Source organism: Myotis myotis, unplaced genomic scaffold, assembly GCF_014108235.1.
Source record: "Myotis myotis isolate mMyoMyo1 unplaced genomic scaffold, mMyoMyo1.p scaffold_m19_p_1, whole genome shotgun sequence".
NCBI classification, from domain to species: Eukaryota; Metazoa; Chordata; class Mammalia; order Chiroptera; family Vespertilionidae; genus Myotis; species Myotis myotis.
Window position 1 is genome coordinate 18,494,153 of NW_023416313.1, and position 22,771 is coordinate 18,516,923.

Below are 22,771 nucleotides of genomic sequence, written 5' to 3' on the forward strand. Positions count from 1 at the left end.
TCCCGCTCCCAGCCTCTCACACACGCACCGGGCATTGGAGAGGAAGAAATTTACAAGCTCCAGGGAGAGAAAGCGAGTCCCTCGGAGGAGACAGTGGCTGCACTCGCGGGGGACCTGGGCGCTGGGGGGCCTGGCTTCGGGGGACTGACCAGGACAGTGCACACTCAGAGTGCCCCCCGGGGACGGAAGTCGGGCTTTCCCGAGCCTGGGGCAGACGAGTACTCCCTCCCGGCTCTGCCCCCGCCCCTCCCCGCCTCCCCCCGCCCCCCTCGCCGCGAGTGTGTAGTTTCTGCGCCGGGGCTGCTATTGCCGCCGCCGCCGCCGCAGCGTCAGGGACGAGCTGGGGCCGCCGGCAGCCACCACCACTTTGGGCAAACTTGCGGGTTTCCGGTTGGCGGCTAGTGAGCGGGAGCTTCCCACTTGCCATTCAGGGTCTGAGAGCCGGGGCCGCTCCAGAGGCGGCGGGAGCACCCGGGTTGGACTCTCGCAGACGCAAAAGGGGACGAAACAACTGCGGAATTCACCCTCCGTGCCAGGGCACTTCCGAGGCAACAGCCGACTGGCACTTTTTCTCCCCTTGGCAAACTGGTTTGTGTGTGTGTGTGTGTGTGTGTGTGTGTGTGTGTGTGCGGTGCTTTTTTTTTTTTTTTTTCCCCCAAGCTACTTGGCAGCTGCCTTCGACTCCTCCTCCCCCTCCCACCCCTCCCCAGTGCCTTTGGCTTTTCTTCGGAAATCCGGACAGAATTGGGCATCTTTGTTAATTGCCGTGGGGGGAGTCCGGCCAGAGGCTGTCGCCCGGCCAGCGTCGCCTGCACGTAGAGCCCGGCTGGCTCACCTTTGAACTGCAAAGGGATCAAGTTCAGCTGGAGTTGCCCGCATTGGGACTGGCTCAAGGAAACGGATAGCGCAGGAGAGAGAGTGGGAGAAGGGGAAAGGGGAAAGGAGAGGAGGGAGGAGGAGGAGTGAGGAGAGGGAGGGAGGAAGGGAGGGGAGGGATCGAGAGCGCGGGGAGAGAGAGAGAGAGAGGAGAGGCTGCAATCTCCTCCCTGAATCGCGCACAGCGCTGCAGATCCCAGTGCTCCGACATGCGGGCCGCAGGCAGGTGAGGGAAGACGCGGACTCTGCGGCTGCGAACCCAAACTTGTGCACCGCGCGGTGCGTTCGGCTCAGCCCTCGCCCCCGCGGGCGAACTGCTGCTGCGGCTGCAGGCGGCGGCTGGGTGACTAATGACCTTGCGCAGAGTAGTTAAGAAAAAAAGAGAGAAAAACAGCTTTCCGGGGTGAGAAGAGACGGACTCTCCGGGCATCTCGGAAGATGGCTCGGGCTGCTCTTCGGCGCGCGGGGGGCGCCCGGACGCGGGCCGCTCCGTAACGCGCGTGGTCTACGCGGCTCGGTGCCCGGAGCGACCTGACGGGTATTTTTCCTTCTCTGTCTGGGGACTGGCTCCCCCGCTGCCGGAGCGGAGTCGGAGTTGAGACTGGCTTGTTGCTGACCCCAGCGCCTGGTTCTGGAAGCGACTCCGATTTGCCGGAGTAGAGGCTGGGTCTGGAGTGAGTGACTGGAACGTGAATTGGACTCAACTCGAGGAGCAGCCGAGACGAGCAGGGCTGGCAGGCGGGGAAGGCTGCAGGCTCGCTCCCCGCCGCTTCCCGGCTCCGCCGCCCGCCTGCCGGAGCGGCCCCGGCCCCGGCCCCATCCGACCGAGCCAGGACGGGAGCCCGGGATCCTCCGCCTGCGGCAGGGATGACTCCGGGGGAGGGGGCGCCGAGCCCGCGGCGCGCAGTGTCCCGTGAACTGTGAGTACTGCGACTGAACGGCGGCCAGCGAGCGGGCGATTAGCACCCATTGCATGAATTATGAAACAATAACTTTCGGAAGAAGCTGGAGGAAGAAAAAAAAAGAAAGAAGAAGAAGGAGGAGGATCTGTCGCTGGTTTCCCCCTGGCCGACTCTACACGCTGCTCCGGCCCCCTCCCTTCTCTCCCACTCGCTTCTTCCTCTCCCGGAGAGGGGAGAGGGCTGGGAGGAGGGCTGGCGACCGGCCCCGGAGGAGGGGGGGCGCCGAGGAGGCTGTGATCAGAAGGAGCAGTAGCAGCAGCAGCACGAGAAGATGCTGAGGATGCGGACCACGGGATGGGCGCGCGCCTGGTGCCTGGGCTGCTGCCTCCTCTTGCCGCTCTCGCTCAGCCTGGCGACCGCCAAGCAACTCCTCCGGTACCGGCTGGCCGAGGAGGGCCCCGCAGACGTCCGCATCGGCAACGTGGCCTCGGACCTGGGCATCGTGACGGGCTCGGGCGAGGTGACTTTCAGCCTGGAGTCGGGCTCCGAGTACCTGAAGATCGACAACCTCACGGGCGAGCTGAGCACGAGCGAGCGGCGCATTGACCGCGAGAAGCTGCCCCAGTGTCAGATGATCTTCGACGAGAACGAGTGCTTCCTGGACTTCGAGGTGTCGGTGATCGGGCCCTCGCAGAGCTGGGTGGACCTGTTCGAGGGTCGCGTCATCGTGCTGGACATCAACGACAACACGCCCACCTTCCCGTCGCCCGTGCTCACCCTCACGGTGGAGGAGAACCGGCCGGTGGGCACCCTGTACCTGCTGCCCACCGCCACCGACCGCGACTTCGGTCGCAACGGCATCGAGCGCTACGAGCTGCTCCAGGAGCCCGGGGGAGGCGGCGGCGGCGAGGGTCGGCGCGCCGGGGCTGCCGACAGCGCCCCCTACCCCGGGGGCGGCGGGAGCGGCGCGAGCGGCGGCGGCGGCTCCAAGCGGCGTCTGGACGCACCGGAGAGCGGCGGCGGCGGCGGCGGCGGCGGCGGCGGGGCCAACCCCGGCGGCCGCAGCAGCGTGTTCGAGCTGCAGGTGGCGGACACCCCGGATGGCGAGAAGCAGCCGCAGCTGATCGTCAAGGGGGCGCTGGACCGCGAGCAGCGCGACTCCTACGAGCTGACCCTGCGGGTGCGCGACGGCGGCGACCCGCCCCGCTCCTCCCAGGCCATCCTGCGGGTGCTCATCACCGACGTGAACGACAACAGCCCCCGCTTCGAGAAGAGCGTGTACGAGGCCGACCTGGCGGAGAACAGCGCCCCGGGGACCCCCATCCTGCAGCTGCGCGCCGCCGACCTGGACGTGGGGGTCAACGGGCAGATCGAGTACGTGTTCGGCGCGGCCACCGAGTCGGTGCGGCGGCTGCTGCGCCTGGACGAGACGTCGGGCTGGCTCAGCGTCCTGCACCGCATCGACCGCGAGGAAGTGAACCAGCTGCGCTTCACCGTCATGGCCCGCGACCGCGGGCAGCCCCCCAAGACCGACAAGGCCACCGTGGTCCTCCTCATCAAGGACGAGAACGACAACGTGCCGTCCATTGAGATCCGGAAGATCGGGCGCATCCCGCTCAAGGACGGGGTGGCCAACGTGGCCGAGGACGTGCTGGTGGACACCCCCATCGCCCTGGTGCAGGTATCCGACCGGGACCAAGGGGAGAACGGGGTGGTCACCTGCACGGTGGTGGGGGACGTGCCCTTCCAGCTCAAGCCGGCCAGCGACACGGAGGGCGACCAGAACAAGAAGAAGTACTTCCTGCACACCTCGGCCCCCCTGGACTACGAGGCCACCCGGGAGTTCAACGTGGTCATCGTGGCGGTGGACTCGGGCAGCCCCAGCCTCTCCAGCAACAACTCGCTGGTGGTCAAGGTGGGAGACACCAACGACAACCCGCCCGTGTTCGACCAGTCCGTGGTGGAGGTCTACTTCCCCGAGAACAACATCCCCGGGGCGAGGGTGGCCACCGTGCTGGCCACCGACGCCGACAGCGGGAAGAACGCGGAGATCGCGTACTCGCTGGACTCCTCCGTGATGGGGGTGTTCGCCATCGATCCTGACTCCGGGGACATCCTGGTCAACACGGTGCTGGACCGCGAGCAGACGGACAGGTACGAGTTTAAAGTGAACGCCAGAGACAAGGGCGTCCCGGTGCTGCAGGGCAGCACCACGGTGATCGTGCAGGTGGCCGACAAGAACGACAACGACCCCAAGTTCATGCAGGACGTCTTTACCTTCTACGTGAAGGAGAACTTGCAGCCCAACAGCCCCGTGGGGATGGTCACGGTGATGGATGCCGACAAGGGGCGCAATGCCGAGATGAGCCTCTACATAGAGGAGAACAGCAACATTTTTTCCATTGAGAACGACACGGGGACCATCTACTCCACCGTGTCTTTCGACAGGGAGCATCAGACCACCTACACATTCCGAGTCAAGGCTGTGGACGGAGGCGATCCTCCCAGATCAGCCACGGCCACCGTCTCTCTCTTTGTTATGGATGAGAATGACAATGCCCCCACCGTGACCCTGCCCAGAAACCTGTCTTACACTTTGCTGCCGCCTTCCAGTAATGTCAGGACAGTGGTAGCCACCGTGTTGGCCACAGACAGTGATGATGGCATCAATGCAGACCTGAACTACAGCATTGTGGGAGGGAATCCCTTCAAGCTCTTTGAGATTGATTCCACCAGTGGTGTGGTTTCCTTAGTGGGGAAACTCACCCAAAAGCATTATGGCTTGCACAGGCTGGTGGTGCAAGTGAATGACAGTGGGCAGCCTTCCCAATCCACCACAGCGCTGGTGCATGTGTTTGTCAATGAAAGTGTCTCCAACGCGACTGTGATCGACTCCCAGATAGCCAGGAGTTTGCACACCCCACTCACCCAGGACATAGCCGGTGACCCAAGCTATGAAATTAGCAAGCAGAGACTCAGCATTGTCATTGGGGTGGTTGCTGGAATTATGACAGTGATTCTCATCATCTTAATTGTAGTGATGGCAAGATACTGCCGGTCCAAGAATAAGAATGGCTATGAGGCTGGCAAAAAAGATCACGAAGACTTTTTTACACCCCAACAGCACGACAAATCTAAAAAGCCTAAAAAGGACAAGAAAAACAAAAAATCCAAGCAGCCTCTCTACAGCAGCATTGTCACCGTGGAAGCTTCTAAGCCAAATGGACAGAGGTACGACAGTGTCAATGAGAAGCTGTCAGAGAGCCCCAGCATGGGCCGGTACCGATCCGTCAATGGTGGGCCTGGCAGTCCTGACCTGGCCAGGCATTACAAATCTAGTTCCCCATTGCCCACTGTCCAGCTTCACCCCCAGTCACCAACTGCAGGGAAAAAACACCAGGCCGTACAAGACCTACCACCAGCCAACACATTTGTGGGAGCAGGAGACAACATTTCAATTGGATCAGATCACTGCTCTGAATACAGCTGTCAAACCAATAACAAGTACAGCAAACAGGTAAGATGCATCCCACATATATTTAAAGGTCCCAGAGAAGGCTAAGAATTCTGAGACAGGGCATTTTCTGCAGAGTTTGGTCTTTTTTTTTTTTTTTTTTTTTTTTTAAAGAAACTGTCATTTAACATTTTAATAAAGTAGGAATTTAATGTTAACTCATACACCATTCATTTGGTAGAGGTCACCTATGCAAGGTACACCACTGTATTTTGCAAGCTACTAGAGAAAATATTCAAAGTAGGGAGTATTTTGTACTTCTCTTTGTACCTGGCAGCCCCAATTCATCCTACATTTGGTGTTTCCAGAATAAATAATGTGTATATTGTTTGGATGGCTATCTGTAACCTGGAGGAACTATTTCCTTTTGTGGCTACTAAGTGGAAAATTGCACCCAGAGGTATTTTCTAAAGTTACTACTGATGCCTATGCAACTTGGACACTCTATAAAAGTTTTAGCTGTGTTACCCATTATGCAAAATTTTACAGATAAGAAGATGCTGAGTCATGCAAATGTTGTACCAAGTCTGAGATTCAGAAGTATTGACTACACTGACAAAAATGCTGGTTTAAAAATATTTAGTGATACACAAAGGTCATGCAAAACCACATTTTTCATACTTTGATATCTATAACAGTTAAGACTGCTCTGAGGTTATACAGTCAGCATTTGCATTCTTCATGTTTTGACATTAAAAGTTTATAAGCAAAAGTACATTTTATGGACCACTTGTTCAAGCCAAGCAACAGAAGTGTTCATGTCTGGTGCACTGTGTGCAAGCATAGTTTGGTATGCATTGTGCTACACCGAGACTATAAAGGTTATGTGGGATATTTGGTACAGTTCTTCCTCAGTGAAATGTAGAAACAGTAAAAATAGGGCATGTTGAGGTTAACTTCATTAAACATAAAGTTTATTTTTGAAAGTTTTGCTTGTGTGATATATGTAATACAAAGTTTACTTCTTTCACCCACCAAAGTTTGGCACCCAGCAAATAAAACCTTTTGGAAACTGCTGTGTCTAATGCTGTGGCCTGTACATAGAGGAGAACAGTAACATTAGTTACTGTTACTACCTGCTGTTAGTATATCTACTAACAAATCCCATATTTCTTAACTTCAGGACGCATCTCAAGAAACACATTTATGACTGTCAGAGACTATCAAATAATAGTTTTTCTATTAGATAGGTTTTGCATGTGGAATGTGTGACCTGAGAAGAATTAAGGCAAAGGAAAAAGTTATTTTATAGCCCCATAAAATGTAGCTATTTAGATAAGGAGAATCAGAGTTGATATTCTTTTATATCCAATAATCAAAGCAATCCAAGAAAACTCAAGTTTGATCTACATTGAACTACATGTAGGCTTTTGAAAAAAGGTCTTTTGATGCACGTGAGCCTGAGTTATTGACTTCTTTTAAAGTGAAATTTGACAAGTGGAAAGTTTATATCTGTTGTGTCCTTGCTTTACCTGGAGTTAGAAGCAGATTTTTGTTTTGTTTTTGGTGCTTTTTTTAAAAAAAAAAAACAAAACAAACAAGGACAATAACAGTTAAAAGAATAAAACTGCTTACAATATAAACACAAATAAATTGAGATCTGTAGAAATTTCCCTAGGAAATGGTACTTTGTCATGCAAAAGCCTGTGAAGAGATCTTTGTGCAGAATATTTACTATTCAGCTGTCATCCTAATAGGTCTTTTTGTCTTGTGGCTGAATGGCATTTGCATTCTAAATGGTGGAATCTTAAACTTTTGAGTTGACATATCCCTGGCAGATTTATAGATTTTTTTTTTTAATGTAACCACCTCATACATTCTGTGCTGTCACTTAAGCTTTGTTTGGCTCATCAAATGGGGTTAACTCTATATTCTTGAATATTTAAAACAGCCAATATCAAGACTGTTGTGGCATCCTGTTTAAAAGGCAAAGTGATATGCTTATAAATAAACTAATGAATGGTGTTAGTCTATTAGCTGAGCAAAAAAGTTCACATACCCTACAAAGCCTTTGGAATAAACCATGCAGTTTGCAGAGAGTGACTTCAGAAAACTTGTGTGCATTCGGCATTCAACAGATGTATAAAGTTTTAACCACAATAAATAGCTGATCTAAAATGAAATAAAGGAGAATGGAATACGTTCCCCTTAATGTAATTAGTAATAGTAATTGATACACTTCATCTCAATATTGCTGCCAGGGGACAGGGATCCATTTACAAAGTTGCATTCTGTTTAGACCTCTGTACATAATCAACAGGATCTTTTTTTGTTCTGATTTTTGTTTGTATCTCTTTATTTTAAAAGGGATTTTATCTTTAGTTTTTACACAGTGCCCAAAGGTATTTTCTTTGATTAAACCTGACATATAAGAAAACCCTGTGTTCATTTTTAAAATTTTATTCTAATTTCCCCCTTGGATACTGAATCTAGAGGCTTCCAGTCTTTTAATTCCTTATGGCAAAGATTATTAAAGATCTGAGATGTCATCTGACATAAAGCCTTCATTTTATTTATAATTTTCCTAAGTTGCTTTATCATAGCTCTTTACTTGATATTGTGAAAGTGACGTCTGTTAGTGTTCTTGTCTTCAGGAGAATTACACATTTTGAAGCGATGTTCCTAAGTCTGCTTATTGGTTATATCATAATGAATTAAACAGTTTAGTAGAAATAACAGATCGTAAATAATGCCCCCTCTGTCCACTTTTGGTTTGTTTTCCCAACTCTAGAGACGTTCAAAGGAAGCTTCTATAGTTCCTCTTGGGCAGAAGCTAGGAGATGTGTGTTGCAGAGTTACTGGAATTATTTCAAAAATTCACACATTAGGAAAACTGATGATGTAACCTCAGGTTTTCCAAGGTTAGACCCTTGCAGTTGTAGCCCTTGGTCTATAATACTGTGTCTAGTTGAGCAAAATGTGGACCATCGACCACATTATTGATCTTAAGTGTCCACCTTTCCATTTCATTCTTCCTTTGCTTGATAAGCTTGGTCTTGATGGTATTAAAGTTTTATGCCCTGGAAATACAGCTGTGTTTTTAATTTGCAAAGTAAAGGCAGAAGCATTTCATTTTAAAATCTCCAGTGTTTCACTGTGTTAAGTATTTTTTCAGCTTTCTTTAGAAATTAACATAATTCCGAAATATTAGTAGACAGATATGAAAGTATAGTTATCACTTTGCTTATTATGTGTAAGTCCTACTGAGCTCATCTTGGCCATGCTGTTACCTAGATAATGCACTGGCAAGTAAAAATTTTATGGTATTTATTAAATGGAAAGTTAGGTGCTTTATTTTTTGGCAAGAGTATAGAGGCTATAGCTTCAGTAAACATTAATTTAAAAATCCATTGTAGCTGATCCTGAAATACTCAAAGAAAAATTTATACGAACTCCAATGACAGTTTCCCTTGTGCAAGGAACTGCTGAATGTAGTCTGAATAATGTTCTCTTTAATTGATCAAATTGTGATCACGATTCATCACACACTTAGTGAAAAATATGGCAGAAATTATTTTTTAAAATTACTTTGATTTTGGAAACAGATGGGTGAAGTGACTTGCCATTATCTATGAGAGTTCTAAACACTGAGAAAACTAAATATCAACTTGTGTACGTATATCTTACCCTATGCTATAGTGGACATGCATCTGCAGAGTGATGCTAACCACAGCTTCCTGTTTTAATTCATAAGCATACTTTCTACAATGTGGTTCTCCTATCTGTAACCAAGGACATCTTTCAACAGGCATGATGCAGCTACCTACATACACTGAGATTTCTGTTACCTTTGGCTTGATGTCATAGATAGGAAGCTAATAACTGATGAAGGCAACGCTGTCTTTAGTCAGGAGGTATCTACTAAGGATCCCTGGATGAAACAAGGAAAGGGTCATCACTGATTCGATCTGCAATGAACATGCACATTTTTATGGAAGTCTAAGTATGACAATTTGAACCCTATTCCAAACTTATATTAAGTCAATTAATGACTTAGACATAAAACCACAAAGTCAATTGAAAGGTTTTTAAGTACATCATCACTTGGGAAAATTTAGCCAAATCATTCTTTCTTGTTCTCTCTCTGTCTTTGAGAAATTACATATTTCATACATGTAAAAGTGTGCACATGGTATATATCAAAATCCCTCTGTGACTCTGTCTCCGCACCTTCCCCCACACAAACACATACAGATGTATTCATATTAACCAATTATGGCGCCATTTGACTTTTATTTCATTGTGGTATTCATACATTGATATGTGGAAAATATTTAAATTTTAAACACACACAAAACTGAAGTAATATATAATCAACCACTTAATGTCTGTATCTAAAAGCACTAGTCATCACATTTCAAAATTTAAAAACATCAACTAAACCTGTCCCTTCATTTCATGGAAGAGGAGACTGAGCCGAGCATGGAAAAGTAACTTGATTTAACTTTATAATCCCAAGACAATCAGGACACAATGTGGACTAGAGTCCACGTCATAGAATACAGAGTCCAGTGTTCGTGTCTATTCTCATACCACCTCTAGGGGAAAAAAAATTGAGTTTTTGTAACTTTCTTTGTATATATTTCAACAGGGTCAGAAACCCGTTGAGATTTATTTATCTATGTGTAACTCCATATATTTAGTATGTAGCCTGACATTTTCAAAATAGAATATCATTCTGCTTTAGGTTCTAGTTTTTATTTATAAATTTATCGGGCAAATTGTAATTCAAGTTTTAAGATTTTTACAAAGAAGTTAGTATTTCTTTAGCCTTTATGAAAGATGGCATTGCTGACATACATTAAAGGAACATATAGTCAACAAATTAATTGACAGAATGTTTAATTTTAGCAGAACAGTAACAATAGATGTAAGTACCTAGCTAGCATTTAGTACATCCTCAATAAAACATCTTTGTGAAGGATGTTAATAAAAGCTTTCTATACATGACGTATGAAACGTTGCATGCATTCTGTTTGGGATCATCTTTGACCTTTTCCATCAATGCTGATGATTCCTTTTGGCTTCTGTACTCCTTTACAGTTTGCCGACTGGGCTCCTGCCTTCTATCTTACTAGCACCTTTAATGCAAGGATGGGGCAAAAGTAGGTTTACAGTTGTGAGTTCACAAAACAGTTTATTCTTGTACTATTATTTATTAATTATTGTGTTATTTTTTTTTGTACGAACAACTGTAGACCTACTTTTGCCCCACCGTGTACAATTGTGAGCTAATTTTCCCCCTAAATTTGTTTTCTAGCAAATTTTTTAGGTGAATGTGACATTTGTTGTTTTTCAGTTGGATTGTTTCCTTGTTAAACAGTTAACAAATCTAGTGTATTAGAGTCTAAATTTACATATTAATGACTATAAATGACTAAATTTATTATTTTCAAAATGACAGCTAAACTGTTTTGAAAACTAAATATAATGTGACAGAACCATTGCTTTGCCGTTGCCACCAATGCTATTAGACATTGTAACATAATTTTTCCTCCCCCCACTGGGAGAGGGTGGTGATGGAGGTTACATAGGAAACTTAGTATAATAATTGTTTAGAGCTTTATGTGTAAGCTGTATATAACCAACTTCTAGACTATAGCAGGGCTCCCCATCCATTCATTTGCTATGAGTGTAGAGAAATAGTAAGATCGTTTTATATATGTCTTGAGTCAGCTTTGCGTTTCTTATTTATTTTAAAAGCCTTTAGAATCTTTTTCTAAAGCAGGAACTCTGTTTCAGAACATTACACAGTGCTTTATTTAGCATTAGTGTTGTGGGAGAACTGAGATGAAACCACTAAAACTAATCTTAATTATCACTTCTGGTGAATTAATGTTTTAAAGGCGGAATAAAGCTTTATTTTCAAGGAATTTAGTGATGTTTGTATTGAACTCTAATGCTGTGTACAAACAAACAAAAAAAACCTGTTAAAGTTTCCAAGTAGGATTCATCTGACAAGTTAACTTTTTCCCCCTAAGCATATTTATGATTTACAAAAACATACTTTGCGAATAAAAATTCTCTGCTTTGATTCAAACCTCTACCACAGCATTCCGATTGGGCATAAGACGCTGGGGGAAATTTCTTCATCGCAGCTTTTTTTTGTACCTGCATAAATCTTTGTTTTCCTTTTTTCAGATGCGTCCACCTCCATACATTACTGTGTTTGGCTGAATTCCACTCTAATATGATGCTCCTTTATGCACCATACTCTGATGACCTTGCTACTCCGAAACCTGCTGGAGCCTGCCCTTGGCCGTGGGATATCAGCCAATCACTGCTCGTTCCACTTGTTGTGCATTTGATTTTCAAGTTTATTTTTTTTTTAATTTAAGGAAAATAGTATTAAAATAAATAAACATAAAAGAAACAGTATTAATAAAGAAATGTGCCACTAATGGATGTCTCTAAATCGCCAGGAATTCCATTCTCAAAGAAGTGGTTAGCAGGACTTAATTGTGAAGTCTTTTAAAAAATCCAACAGCATATTTCAACCATAATTTTAAGACTCTGGCGTTGTGCGAACCAAGGGAAATTTAAGTCTATTAAGTCTTTGTCTAATACATTAAATACCGACTTTCAATAAAATCCTAAATTGATCCATATTTTTCAAGTGTTATACGATCACTGCCTTTTCCAGGCTAGTGAGATAATTCTGTTAGAGTCAAAGATAGGGTCTCTCTCATTCTGTGTGTGCATTTTGAAATACCACTGTGTGTGTGTGTGTGTGTGTGTGTATATATGTGCGTGCGCGTACACACTCCTATACATGTATTCCAGGGCCTCCAGCAATATTTATGCAAAGTATTGGCTGTATGTCAGATTGCAGAGGTTAGTTTTGTATTTACCACGGGCACTGCCAATGGATTGCTTTTCCTTAATCCTGAAATACTGACCAGAGTATCTATAGAATGTTCAAGGTGTGTTTTGGTTAAAGTCCTTAAGAAAATTTAGGGCCTTTCAGTTGGATTTATTGAAGTCTCCGTGGTCACATTCAGAAGGAATATGCGTGGCTTCCTGTTTTTGTGAACTGCATTTGTCTGAAAGCTGTTTCTATTTGATGTCAGATAACATAAATTCCAGCAGCTTCTGAGAATTCAGCATGTTACAGTATATTACATACTGTTGAGAGAGCAAGTGGTCGGATTTTAGTTGTATAAGTGACTTTCTAGGTAAGTCAGGGAGTCCTCTGGCTGGTCCCTGTATGTTTGTATATTTATGTCTCGGTTTGTTATGTTAGACATGTTTATGTGCCATAAAATAAGTGTTTCATATTGTATGTTTGACAGTTTTATAATACATCTACCACATCATCTGCCCTTTTAAAGTTTCCCCCAAGTTTTAAAATACTGATTAAGAATGCCAGATAGCCCAGCCCGTGTGGCTCAGTGGTTGAACTAGGAGGTCACTGATTTCACTCCCTGTCAGGGCACAAGACCGGGTTGCTGCTCGGTTCTTAGTGTGGGCATGTAGAAGGCAGCCGATTAACGATTCTCTCTCATCATTGATGTTTCTATCTCTCCCTCTCCCTTCCTCGCTGAAATCAATAAAACTATTTTTTATAAAAGAAGAAGAAAAAAAAAGACCAGGTTTTTGAGATTTATTTATTTATTTTTTTGTCAATCATAGTCAATACCAAAGCCCTTTAAGCAAAATAAATAAATATTGGAACAGTATTAAAGTGTGGAGTGCTAGGAAATGCACTCTAGCACATATAACTCTCTCATGTATGGTATATATTTCAAGCTTTTTACTCTTATTAGCTGTTGATTTAATTTTTTTTAAAGGAACATTTCAGTAATGTCATTGAGACTATAGTACAGTTCCTGAACAAAACCCAGTTATCCTCAGCTCTTTATTTTGAGCACAAGGACAAGCGTACCAGGTAAGAAGCTGGTGAAAAGAATCCTTACCCCTTTCTGCTTCTTGGGAATGTCACGTTTCCTCATCCTAAGTAGTAAGCTTCCTTAGATGTCCTTAAACTTTGAATCCTGTAACAAATCACATTAATTTAAAAACAGATTATGGACAACAAAGTCCAGGATTTGGGCATAATCTGATGTGCAACTGCAGAGAGGCAATATTTAGAAATACCTTCACAAAGAACATTCTAAGGCAGCAGTTTGCAAACTCCAATAACATACTAATGGGGCATGAGTCAATTTGTGAGTCTACCACTATTCGAGTGACATGAAATAAAGCAGAAAAATTCTGAGTATGTCACTCATCAGAGTAAATGTTGTCTTGTGCAATCTATGCTTCAGCTGTGTTGTGTGCATGTGTGTTTTCCTGTTCTTGGTTGCTATGCAAAAAAAAAAAAAAATTTATTATTGTGGTAATAGTTGCAAGGGTTGAGAACTACCATTCTAGATTGTTTGGGATGGAACATGATGGTGATTTACCATTACATTAGAAAAACATCATAAATCAAAACAAAAAATTACTAACATTCCCAAGGATTTCAGTCTAATATTAAGCTGAATTAAATGATCAACAGCATACTGTTATAGTAGCATTTATCAACAGCAAAAAGTTTTTGAGAAGTCTGTTATCATTCCTCTGTTTTTTGTTTTAAATCTTTGAATGTGTCACTCACCATTGGTCCTGCCTCTGCACAGACTTACCCTCTCTCCCACCCCCTGTCTCCTGGACAGCCTTTCTGGGAATGCTGGAATTTATTACCACTTAGGGAGGTGGCTGAGGTCAGATGGAGATAGACTCAGAACACACCACCCATCACCCTACATATTTTAGCATTTGGACATTTTATTTTAAACAACAAGACATTAATTCATTAAGAGGGAGATAAGAATGTTACAGGCTGGTTTAGATAACGTCTATTTTTTTTAGTACAGCTGACATTCTCACTCATATTTAGTATGCAAAGAATACTAAGAGTCTTCGTCCTTATGGAATTAATATCATCATATAAAGAAGATTACAAAGCAGAAAAATGACAGATTATATTTGCATCATGCTTCCTAAGTTTGAGAGAATTTAATGAATGTTGATGTGCTCCTCAGACCTATCTTGTGAGGAAAAAAACACACCCTCTTTCTTTTTTTCTGAGATGAGGAAACTGAATTAATGAACAGCTTTTTCATAACTCTGGTGGAGTTGCTTAAGAACTTTATAACGTCTATGAAAAAATGTCCAGTCAGAACTCGAGTACTGAAAACATCTTCAAAATGTGTGCTTTTGAAGATGGTGTATTTTCAGAATTATCTGGATAAAATCTCCCCAAAAGACTTGTCTAGACCAGCTCCAGTTTTTCAGACATTCTCGAATCATCAATAGCACTTCACACTACCAGAAAAGGAAGTGCTGTGGGTGTCATTTGAAGATCTAATTAATCTGATTTATAAACAACAACCTCATAGGTGATTAAAAAAACCCTGAAGAATTAAAGGTAATTCACTGTAACCTAACTTCATTTTTGAAGCTCTCTCTAAAAAAGGACCTAAGTCCTTAGGAAGTCATTCTGAAATTTAAAAGATCTCTTCTGGAATAATCTTTTATCTGTAACTTTGCAAAAATACTTTTTAAAAAATACGTGTGATTGTTTTCAGCCAATCACTTTACAGAGAATGAATTGATTAGTTGTGTCTTTAAGATGCACTGCAAGGTTTAGGATGTAATTAAAACAATGACTAGAATAAGGTCTTTGCCTTCAGAGATAGGACAGTGCAAAAATAATACACACAAGGCAAGGGATACATGAAACTTACAGGGACCACCCCAAGTCTTGTCCATCATGGTATGTCCCAGGGCCCACTAGAGTGCCTAGCAGAAGGGAGACACTCATGAATATTTGTTGAGCAAATGAATAGAGCTTGGGCTTGGTGCTAGGTAGCCTGCAGATCCATCCACATTGGATCCCTGGACCATGGTGTGGCCACTTTCCTGTCAGACTCCAAGAGCCCACTAACTGCTGTTTTCTTTCCCTGCTGGGTGCATGTCTTTGTGATAAAAGGCTGCCTGCTGTGCTGGCTAGAGTCCCTGTCTTCTCTGCGTGGGGTATGACTCTTGCTTCAACAGCAAATGAACAATTTTCTGATTTTCTCTCCTTCCTTCTTGGTGTTGTTCTAAACACCATACCCTTAAAAAAACAAGGATAAAACTGGTAAACTAAAGCAAATATTTAAGGTAAGTAAGGGCGGCACTGGCCATGCAGTAGACTTCTGAGGGCGGATGAAGAGGAAACATGCAAACACGGGTTTTCAGTGTTGTTCTAGAGATCCTTACCTGTGGAAAGCATACAGGGTTGGGCTCAAGTAGATTTACAGTTATTTGTATGAAAAAATGCACTAATAAATAATAATACAAGAATAAACTCTGTGTTCTGCAAATTTACAACTGTAAACCTGCTTTTGCCCCACCCTGTGTATGTGCCTGAATGCCAGCATGAGTCTCTCTACTCGTCAGTGTGTATATTCCTGCAGGAATTCATTTATTCGGTGTGCCAACCCACAGTCGCTGATGAAGGGTAAGGTTCCATTTCATTCTGGCTGCGCAGTCACTTCTAAAGATGAAACGTGTACTTGGCTTAACTAAGGACAGAGGGTCTGCAAGAGGGAATATGCCCTCACTTTAGAGTGGTCAGCAGTGAGGTAGGAGCTAAGAAAGGCTTCACAACTAAAAGCACTCCTCAGTTGCCCAGCATTCCAAAGAGCACCTCTTTTGAATTGCAAATGACGCCCGAAAGAGCCCTGTTCAGTCTCTGGCACACCCTGGTGTAAATTGCATTAAGCAGATAACTAGGCCAGCACCTCACAAAGGTCGGTAGTTCTTAAATGGTGATTCTCAGTAGGGCCTTGAGGAGGGAGTGCAGCCTTCCATAGGTCAGAAGACAGAACTCTGCTGGAGGTAAGGTGAGATTATATCAGGGTATTCAGGCCTGACAAAGGCAAATGCTTGTGGCCTTGAATGTTGGCCCTGACCCTGCTGAGCCTAAGGGTGCCACTAAATGTCATGGCTTAATAGGATTGCAAGATCGCTGTCAAAAAGTGGTAACCGTCTACTTCCTCCCATGTCAGCCAGGTGTTTTGTTCTGTTTGTTTGCTTTCAGTTTAGAATGTCAGGCCCAATTGCTCTATCTCCATTCATCTTCTCACCCTTGTACTTTGGAAGTAAGAAAAAACAAACAAAAAAACAAACAAAGAAGGAAAAAATGCAACCACTGCTTGCCAATAGACTCACCTCTCCCTACTATTATTATTAGACCACCATCATCAAAATAGTTCTCACATGATTGCCAAGTCCTTGTATATTATCCTAACTTAATTCAATTCTCGAAAATTGAGTTCTAGAAGGTCTGTTCTATAGCCCAGAAACCTGAATTGTCAACACTTCCCCTTTCCCAATTCTAGCTTCAGTGGGTGGACCAGGCTATAAAAATTCCACATTTAGCCCTAACCGGTTTGGCTCAGTGGATAGAGCGTTGGCCTGTGGACTGAAGGGTCCCAGGTTTGATTCCAATCAAGGGCATGTGCCTTGGTTGTGGGCACATCCCCAGTAGGGGGCGTGCAGGAGGCAGCTGATCCATGTTTCTCTCTCATTGATGTTTCTAACTCTATTCTTCTCTGTAAAAATTAATAAAGTATTTTTTTAAAAAAAAATTCCACATTTAGAGCACCTGAAATTCCTAGCTTCTGCTTATTGGTCCTCCCCTCGAAAGCCTCTGGCAAAATAGAAAACTGAAGCTGGATAAGACAACCTGGAAATCTGCCTTCTTGCCTGGCTCTGTCACTCACTGGCCGGCTTGACCTTGGGTAGTCAGTCTATTCAAGTCCTGAAGGCCCCGGAACTCGTCCTCTGTCATTTTACAGAACTCCTGCTCTGATTATGTGACAGGGTTTATGGGGGGTCACATTCAACAGCTGCAACTTTGTAAAGCAACATACTGCAACGCAAGGTAACATGTCTCTGGTTTTCCATGAATTTCTCCAAACCCTGCCGAAGGTGCATTTACACTTTTGGAGTATTTTCACTACTTCCTGTGCTTAAAAGTTTTTCATTTTATTTTATTTGTAATCTGGCCCTGGTCAAGGTCAAGGTGCAAGTGTGTGCCTCCACATAGGCGGAGAGGCACTGGATACTGTCAGAAATTCTTCCAGTGCCTATTGACATCTCGGTGGTGGAGAAAGATAAGTAGCATATTGCTGTGAAGCAAATAGTTTAGGAAAGGTTGAAAACAGTTTGATATTATTCACTTTGACACTTTTTAAAAAATTTCATCACTTTTTAACAGTCGTCTTCTTTTTTTTCTTCCATGCAATATTTCTTGGAAATTTTTCCTTCACTCCTCATATCCAACCTCTAAAGCTAACAGGTATTATTTATTGACCTTTTTTTCTTCACCAGTCTCTCTGCCAAGGGGTCTACCACATAATATCACTTACTCCTAACATCTCCAGGGGGCAGGCGCTTATGTGACAAATGTAACTGGGGACAAACAAAACAGAACCTCTCCTGGATCCCATGCCGTCTACCTTCAGCAGGGGCCTGCACCTCCCTGTAGCCCACTCCCCACCAACATATTTCTTTCTCCTCATCTGGGACTTTTTAGCAGAGGAGTCTTGATCGATTTTAATGCATATATTTACGCCTTTGTATGAATTTGGTTCTAGTATACAACACCTTCTGTGTTCTCTACAGGCTTAGAAGAGAGAGTCTTTACTAGTCTGCTAAGACCCCCAGAGCAAAATACCATAGATTTAGTGGCCTCAACAGCAGAACTTTTGTTATCACAGTTCTGTAGGCTAGAAGTCCCAGGTTAAGGTACCAGAAAGTTGGAAGAGAGAGAACTCAGGAGTCCCTTCCTTTTATTCTAAGGACATGACTTCTATCAGATTTGGGCTCTACCCTTTTGACATCACGTAACCATAATAACTCCTCAAGGATCTAACTCCAAATACACTTACTTTGGAGACTGAGTTTCAACATGAATTTGAGGAAACACAGTTCAGTCCATAAGAGTCCATTCTGGGTCCAAACAAGAACACATTGGACTGGACGATCATTTCTTCATGAGTCTGTCATTTATCACATGCAGTCTGTACATTTGTAGGCAGGTAGGTATGAAAAGGAAGGAAGGAAGGGAGGGAGGGAAGGAGGGAAAAAGAGGAGGGAGGAAGGAAAGAACCTTTTACTTTTCAGATCAGCTCCAAAAGGCAATCCTATAATGTACTGTTGGAACTGATGAAAAACTGGTACCATTGCTATAACTTATGGGGAAAAAAGAAATGAGTCCATAACAAGCATATATGCGCATAAAATTTGAGCTTCATTTTTTAGCTTATGATATTAACTTTATGGACTGAGTGCTTTCTGCAATGTTCAGCTTTCACAGGGATTCGTGATATTAAGTAACATCTTAGTTATTTTAATTTTGCCAAATAGGTATATTAATAAGTGCATGTAGGCATATTAATTAATGTAAAGTCAATATTTATATAAAATAGTCAAACATTGTTCCACAAATATGATAAAGGCCTTTGAAAATGATGCTATTAATAATTAAATCGTAAATTTCTAGTAAATTTTGGGCATTACAGTCCAAATGAAAAGCAGGGGAGTTAAGTGGGGCGGGAGTCAATTGGAACAGGAATAAGGTAGGCTTGGTAATCCCTCTTTTCAAGGGCCAGTCTGGGTGGATTGTCACACACAGTGGCATCATGGGTGGACAGAGATCCAGTTCTCATGGCATACCGAAACTGCCAAGCAGGTAACGGAGGCAGCCACCACACTCAGAGTGACTCTTCATACAGTTTGTGTCATGACACAAATCCATGGGTACATTGAGGGGGGTTTTTCCCTACTGTGCCTTTGTATTTTCTTAATACCATTAAACATTCATGTGATAAAACATAATGAGTAGCCTGGGAAACATATGTGGGTCCGATGGACTGTATGGAGTGATCCCTTTATTAGGGTGATACAGGGTAAACCCATCAATGTGGGGAAGAGAAACTCCCTTTCTGTCCTTTGGTCAGAATCTCTAGGCGATGGGCCATAGCAGTTGAATAGACTTTTGCTAAGAAGCACCTTTGTAAGCTTCCTGAGATAATTTTACATTTGACCCCCTGTATTAAAATGGCAAGTTAATCAGCTCTTTTGTTCAAGGAAATGGCAATAATTATGGCATAAATTTAAAGTTTTTTTTGTTTTTTTTTTATTGCACCTTAACCTGCTTTTCAGTGTATTTAACTGTGAACGAGGATCAATTTTAAATACAGAAATAGCATTTTTATAGGGCATTAGGAACAAAAGATGATAATGCTGTTTTTTTCCAAGCCAATGCACTATTAGGTCAAAAATATTAGAATTTATCTTGTTACAAAATTTTCTTTCCTCTTTTTTAAAAAAATATTTTTTATTGATTTTGAGAGAGGAGAGAGAGAGAGAGACATCAATGAGAGAGGAACATCATCAATCGGCTGCCTCCTGCACACCCCATACTGGGGATGGAGCGCACCAGCTAGGCTTCTTGCCCCTTTATTATTTGATCTGTAATAACAAACTAGCATGTGTGTATGTATGTATAATATTCCTATGCATGTATACCCAGGCATACACAGTGCATACACATACATAGTACAGTTAACATTTCAGAGAACAAACACTTAGTGAGTGATTATTGTATGCCAATTACTGGATTATGTGCAAGGTACTGAAGAAATAGCAATAATAGAAGCAGACAAAAATCTCTTCCCCCGTAGAAGTTCAATTTTAGTGGTATAATACACAAATAATAGTAAGTAAACTGGTATTGCACTCTATGTTCTATACACTGGTCAACATTTCACATATGTCAACTCACTCAATGATATGGCAACCCTGCGAAGTTCTTGAAAAAAATTTTAATAGTAATATTTTAAATCTTAATCAGAGTGCAAATCAAAAGCTGGAAAAGTAGATTTTAGACTCCTAGGCATTTCCTTTCTTCTATCCATCTGCGCTTTGGGAACACTTCATATTTTTTTCCTTTTTCCTGTTATTTTATTTTAATAACTTCATTCAGTGTCCCCATAGTCTTTTCTGTGTGTTATTGTACTAATCACAGGAAAAAATTCATTAATTTTTATGAATTGACATTTTATTTGGGGCAGGAAATGCCTTTTTATTGAAAGCAAAATTTAGAAGATTTATTAACTGTACATTTTGTTTGCTTCTTACCAAAAAAATCTTTTTCTTGAGGTTTTTTTTCTGAACATTCGCAATATTTGAAAGAAAGCAAAGTGCATTCCTTATAAAATATTTTCTTTAACTTATTATGGTTTTCTTTAAATTAGGTGCTCAGTATTAAACCTTCCATTACAATATGACCTACGTCATTTTACAGATTTTTCTTTTAAAGTATATTATCATTCTACTTTTTACTTAAACTTTATATGTATTTATGTATGTGACACATTTCCAGTTACCTAAAATGCAGACGAGTGCCACCTGGGGCCCATCTGCAGTTGACTTTTTATGACGATAATGGTGTACCATGTGTTTTGTTATGACAGTGTTTTCTTAATGTGTTGATAATAGTTTTTATTATAAGGTACTTGGAAAATTATAGATGTCCCCAAATATGAATCTTTGCAATAAAACTCTGGGTTTTGTTATATAATATTTCTGTCCCCTTGTGATCTGATTTTAGTAGTATTAGTACAATTTTTAATTTTTAAGCTTCAAAACCAGTGAATTAATTTTTTGCTTCCACAGTCAACTTAAGAATGCATAGAGTTTTGTTTCCTTAACAAATAGGTGTTAAAAATATTGTCAGCACTGGAGTTATTTCTTTATACAAATAGAAAGTATAATAAACCTGAAAGGAACTCAATTAATCCGCCCCAGGCCTCACTTGAGTTCTTACAGGGCCCCACAGACCACCCATTCACTTAAAAGTTTATCTTCCATTTGGAAACTTCAATGTAAAGCCAAACTACTGTAGAAATTCATCAGTGTTGGATATTTGCCTGCTACCTATGCGCATCACACGTACATTCTGAAATGACTAGGTCAGTAGAGTGTAAGTGAAGTAAGGGCTGGCACAATTTGGTTTGCATTGGAAAACTTGTTTGAATTTAGTGTCTGAAGGCCAACAATTAGCTACAAATTTATAAACTTCAATGTAGATATTGGTACACTTTCAGGGAGGGGAAAAAAGAAAAGACAAAGAATGCAGTGTGTTTTGGGTAACTACATTGTAAGACCTGGTGAAATCCATGAGTTGGTCTGTATATATATATATATTCTTATCACTCTGGCAAAGTGTTTCTTGGCTACACTTTGTGAGTTTTTTTCTACCCACTTAGACTAGTGGGAATTGTTTCCAGTCTCCAGTAGCAAAATGACTACCTACCGTACACAGTAAGCAAGTCATAAAAATGCATGCTTATGTGTTTTTGAGAATTCACAGGTATTGTTTTGGAACTTTTTTTTTATTGTCCTTTGATTAAAAAAGAAAGAAGGAAAAAAGAACGGTTTTTGCTAGAGCACAAGGCAGGAACTCCTAATGGCACACAAGCATTTATAATAACATAAAGGCTTTATGTAGCCTGAGCAATGGCTTAAGGTAGAATTTAGTTTTACTGTGTGTTTATGCTTTCAAATATTTTCTATACAATGGTTTACTAATTATTAGATGATGTGATCCTTGTAGTGCCTTATGTCCCCACTATGTCTTGGTACAGTTACCAGTAATAGGATAGCATCTGTACCTTAGGAAGAACAGACATGGCTTGTAAAAAACTAATTTATAGTATGCTTATAATCTACATGTTTACATATCTGCATACATTTCTCTATATCAGAAATGCTCAGCTCTACTTTTTAGGCTGCAGAGATGCCATGCAAAGAAAATGAGAGTGATCTGCACAAAGGAAATCCAGTAACATTTCTCGTCCTGAGTTACTGTGTCATGCAAACTTGTGCGACTTGTGTTCAGTGACGACCTATGTGGTGCTTTTTTGATCTCTAGCATCAGTGTCACTGAAGGAGTGCTGCCACTTGAGCTCTGAAGTTTCATTTTATTTTGTTTAGAATGAGAAAGAGACATTATGCACCACATTATGCTTCATAGAAGACATTGAAATGCAGAAAGATCCTTACATCTAAAAGCATGACTGTCCCTATAATATGCCTTCACATTAGTGGCACAATCCTGGCTGGGAGGAAGTTGCAGATTTTAGAAGATTTTTTTTGGTCTTGATCTCTAATGTTGAGCAGATTACTCAATTTTTCTTGATCTAATTTTTATAACTTGTTCAAAACTCCATGGGAAGTGTAAGAAACTGTAAAAATCAAACAGTGAAACGTTGGATATTAATGAATGCCATATCTATTACATATTATAAATAAGCTATCTTGGGGGAGGATGAAGGAGAGTAAGCAAAAATGAAGTAATGATGGCACAGCTGAAGCTAAGTTTTTCTTCTTAGAAGAATTAATATTTAAAAAAAGAACCTCATTACAAAAAATAGCA

General features: G+C 42.5%; 1 protein-coding gene across 8 annotated transcripts in view; it reads left to right on the top strand.

The window, feature by feature from the left end:
• The first annotated feature begins 993 nt into the window (after positions 1–993).
• Positions 994–22,771, top strand: part of PCDH7 (protocadherin 7) — a 429,980-nt gene continuing 408,202 nt past the window's right edge. For 2 of the 8 annotated variants that reach the window (XM_036330824.1, XM_036330833.1), the window contains exon 1: positions 994–5,295. In XM_036330824.1, coding sequence (XP_036186717.1) covers positions 2,110–5,295 — 3,186 coding nt within the window. In that variant the 5' untranslated portion in view covers positions 994–2,109. Of the gene's footprint in view, positions 5,296–9,040; positions 10,416–11,433; positions 12,573–16,925; positions 17,543–22,771 lie in introns of those variants that run through there. The other 6 variants (XM_036330873.1, XM_036330882.1, XM_036330857.1 and 3 more) reach the window with 6 other exon arrangements.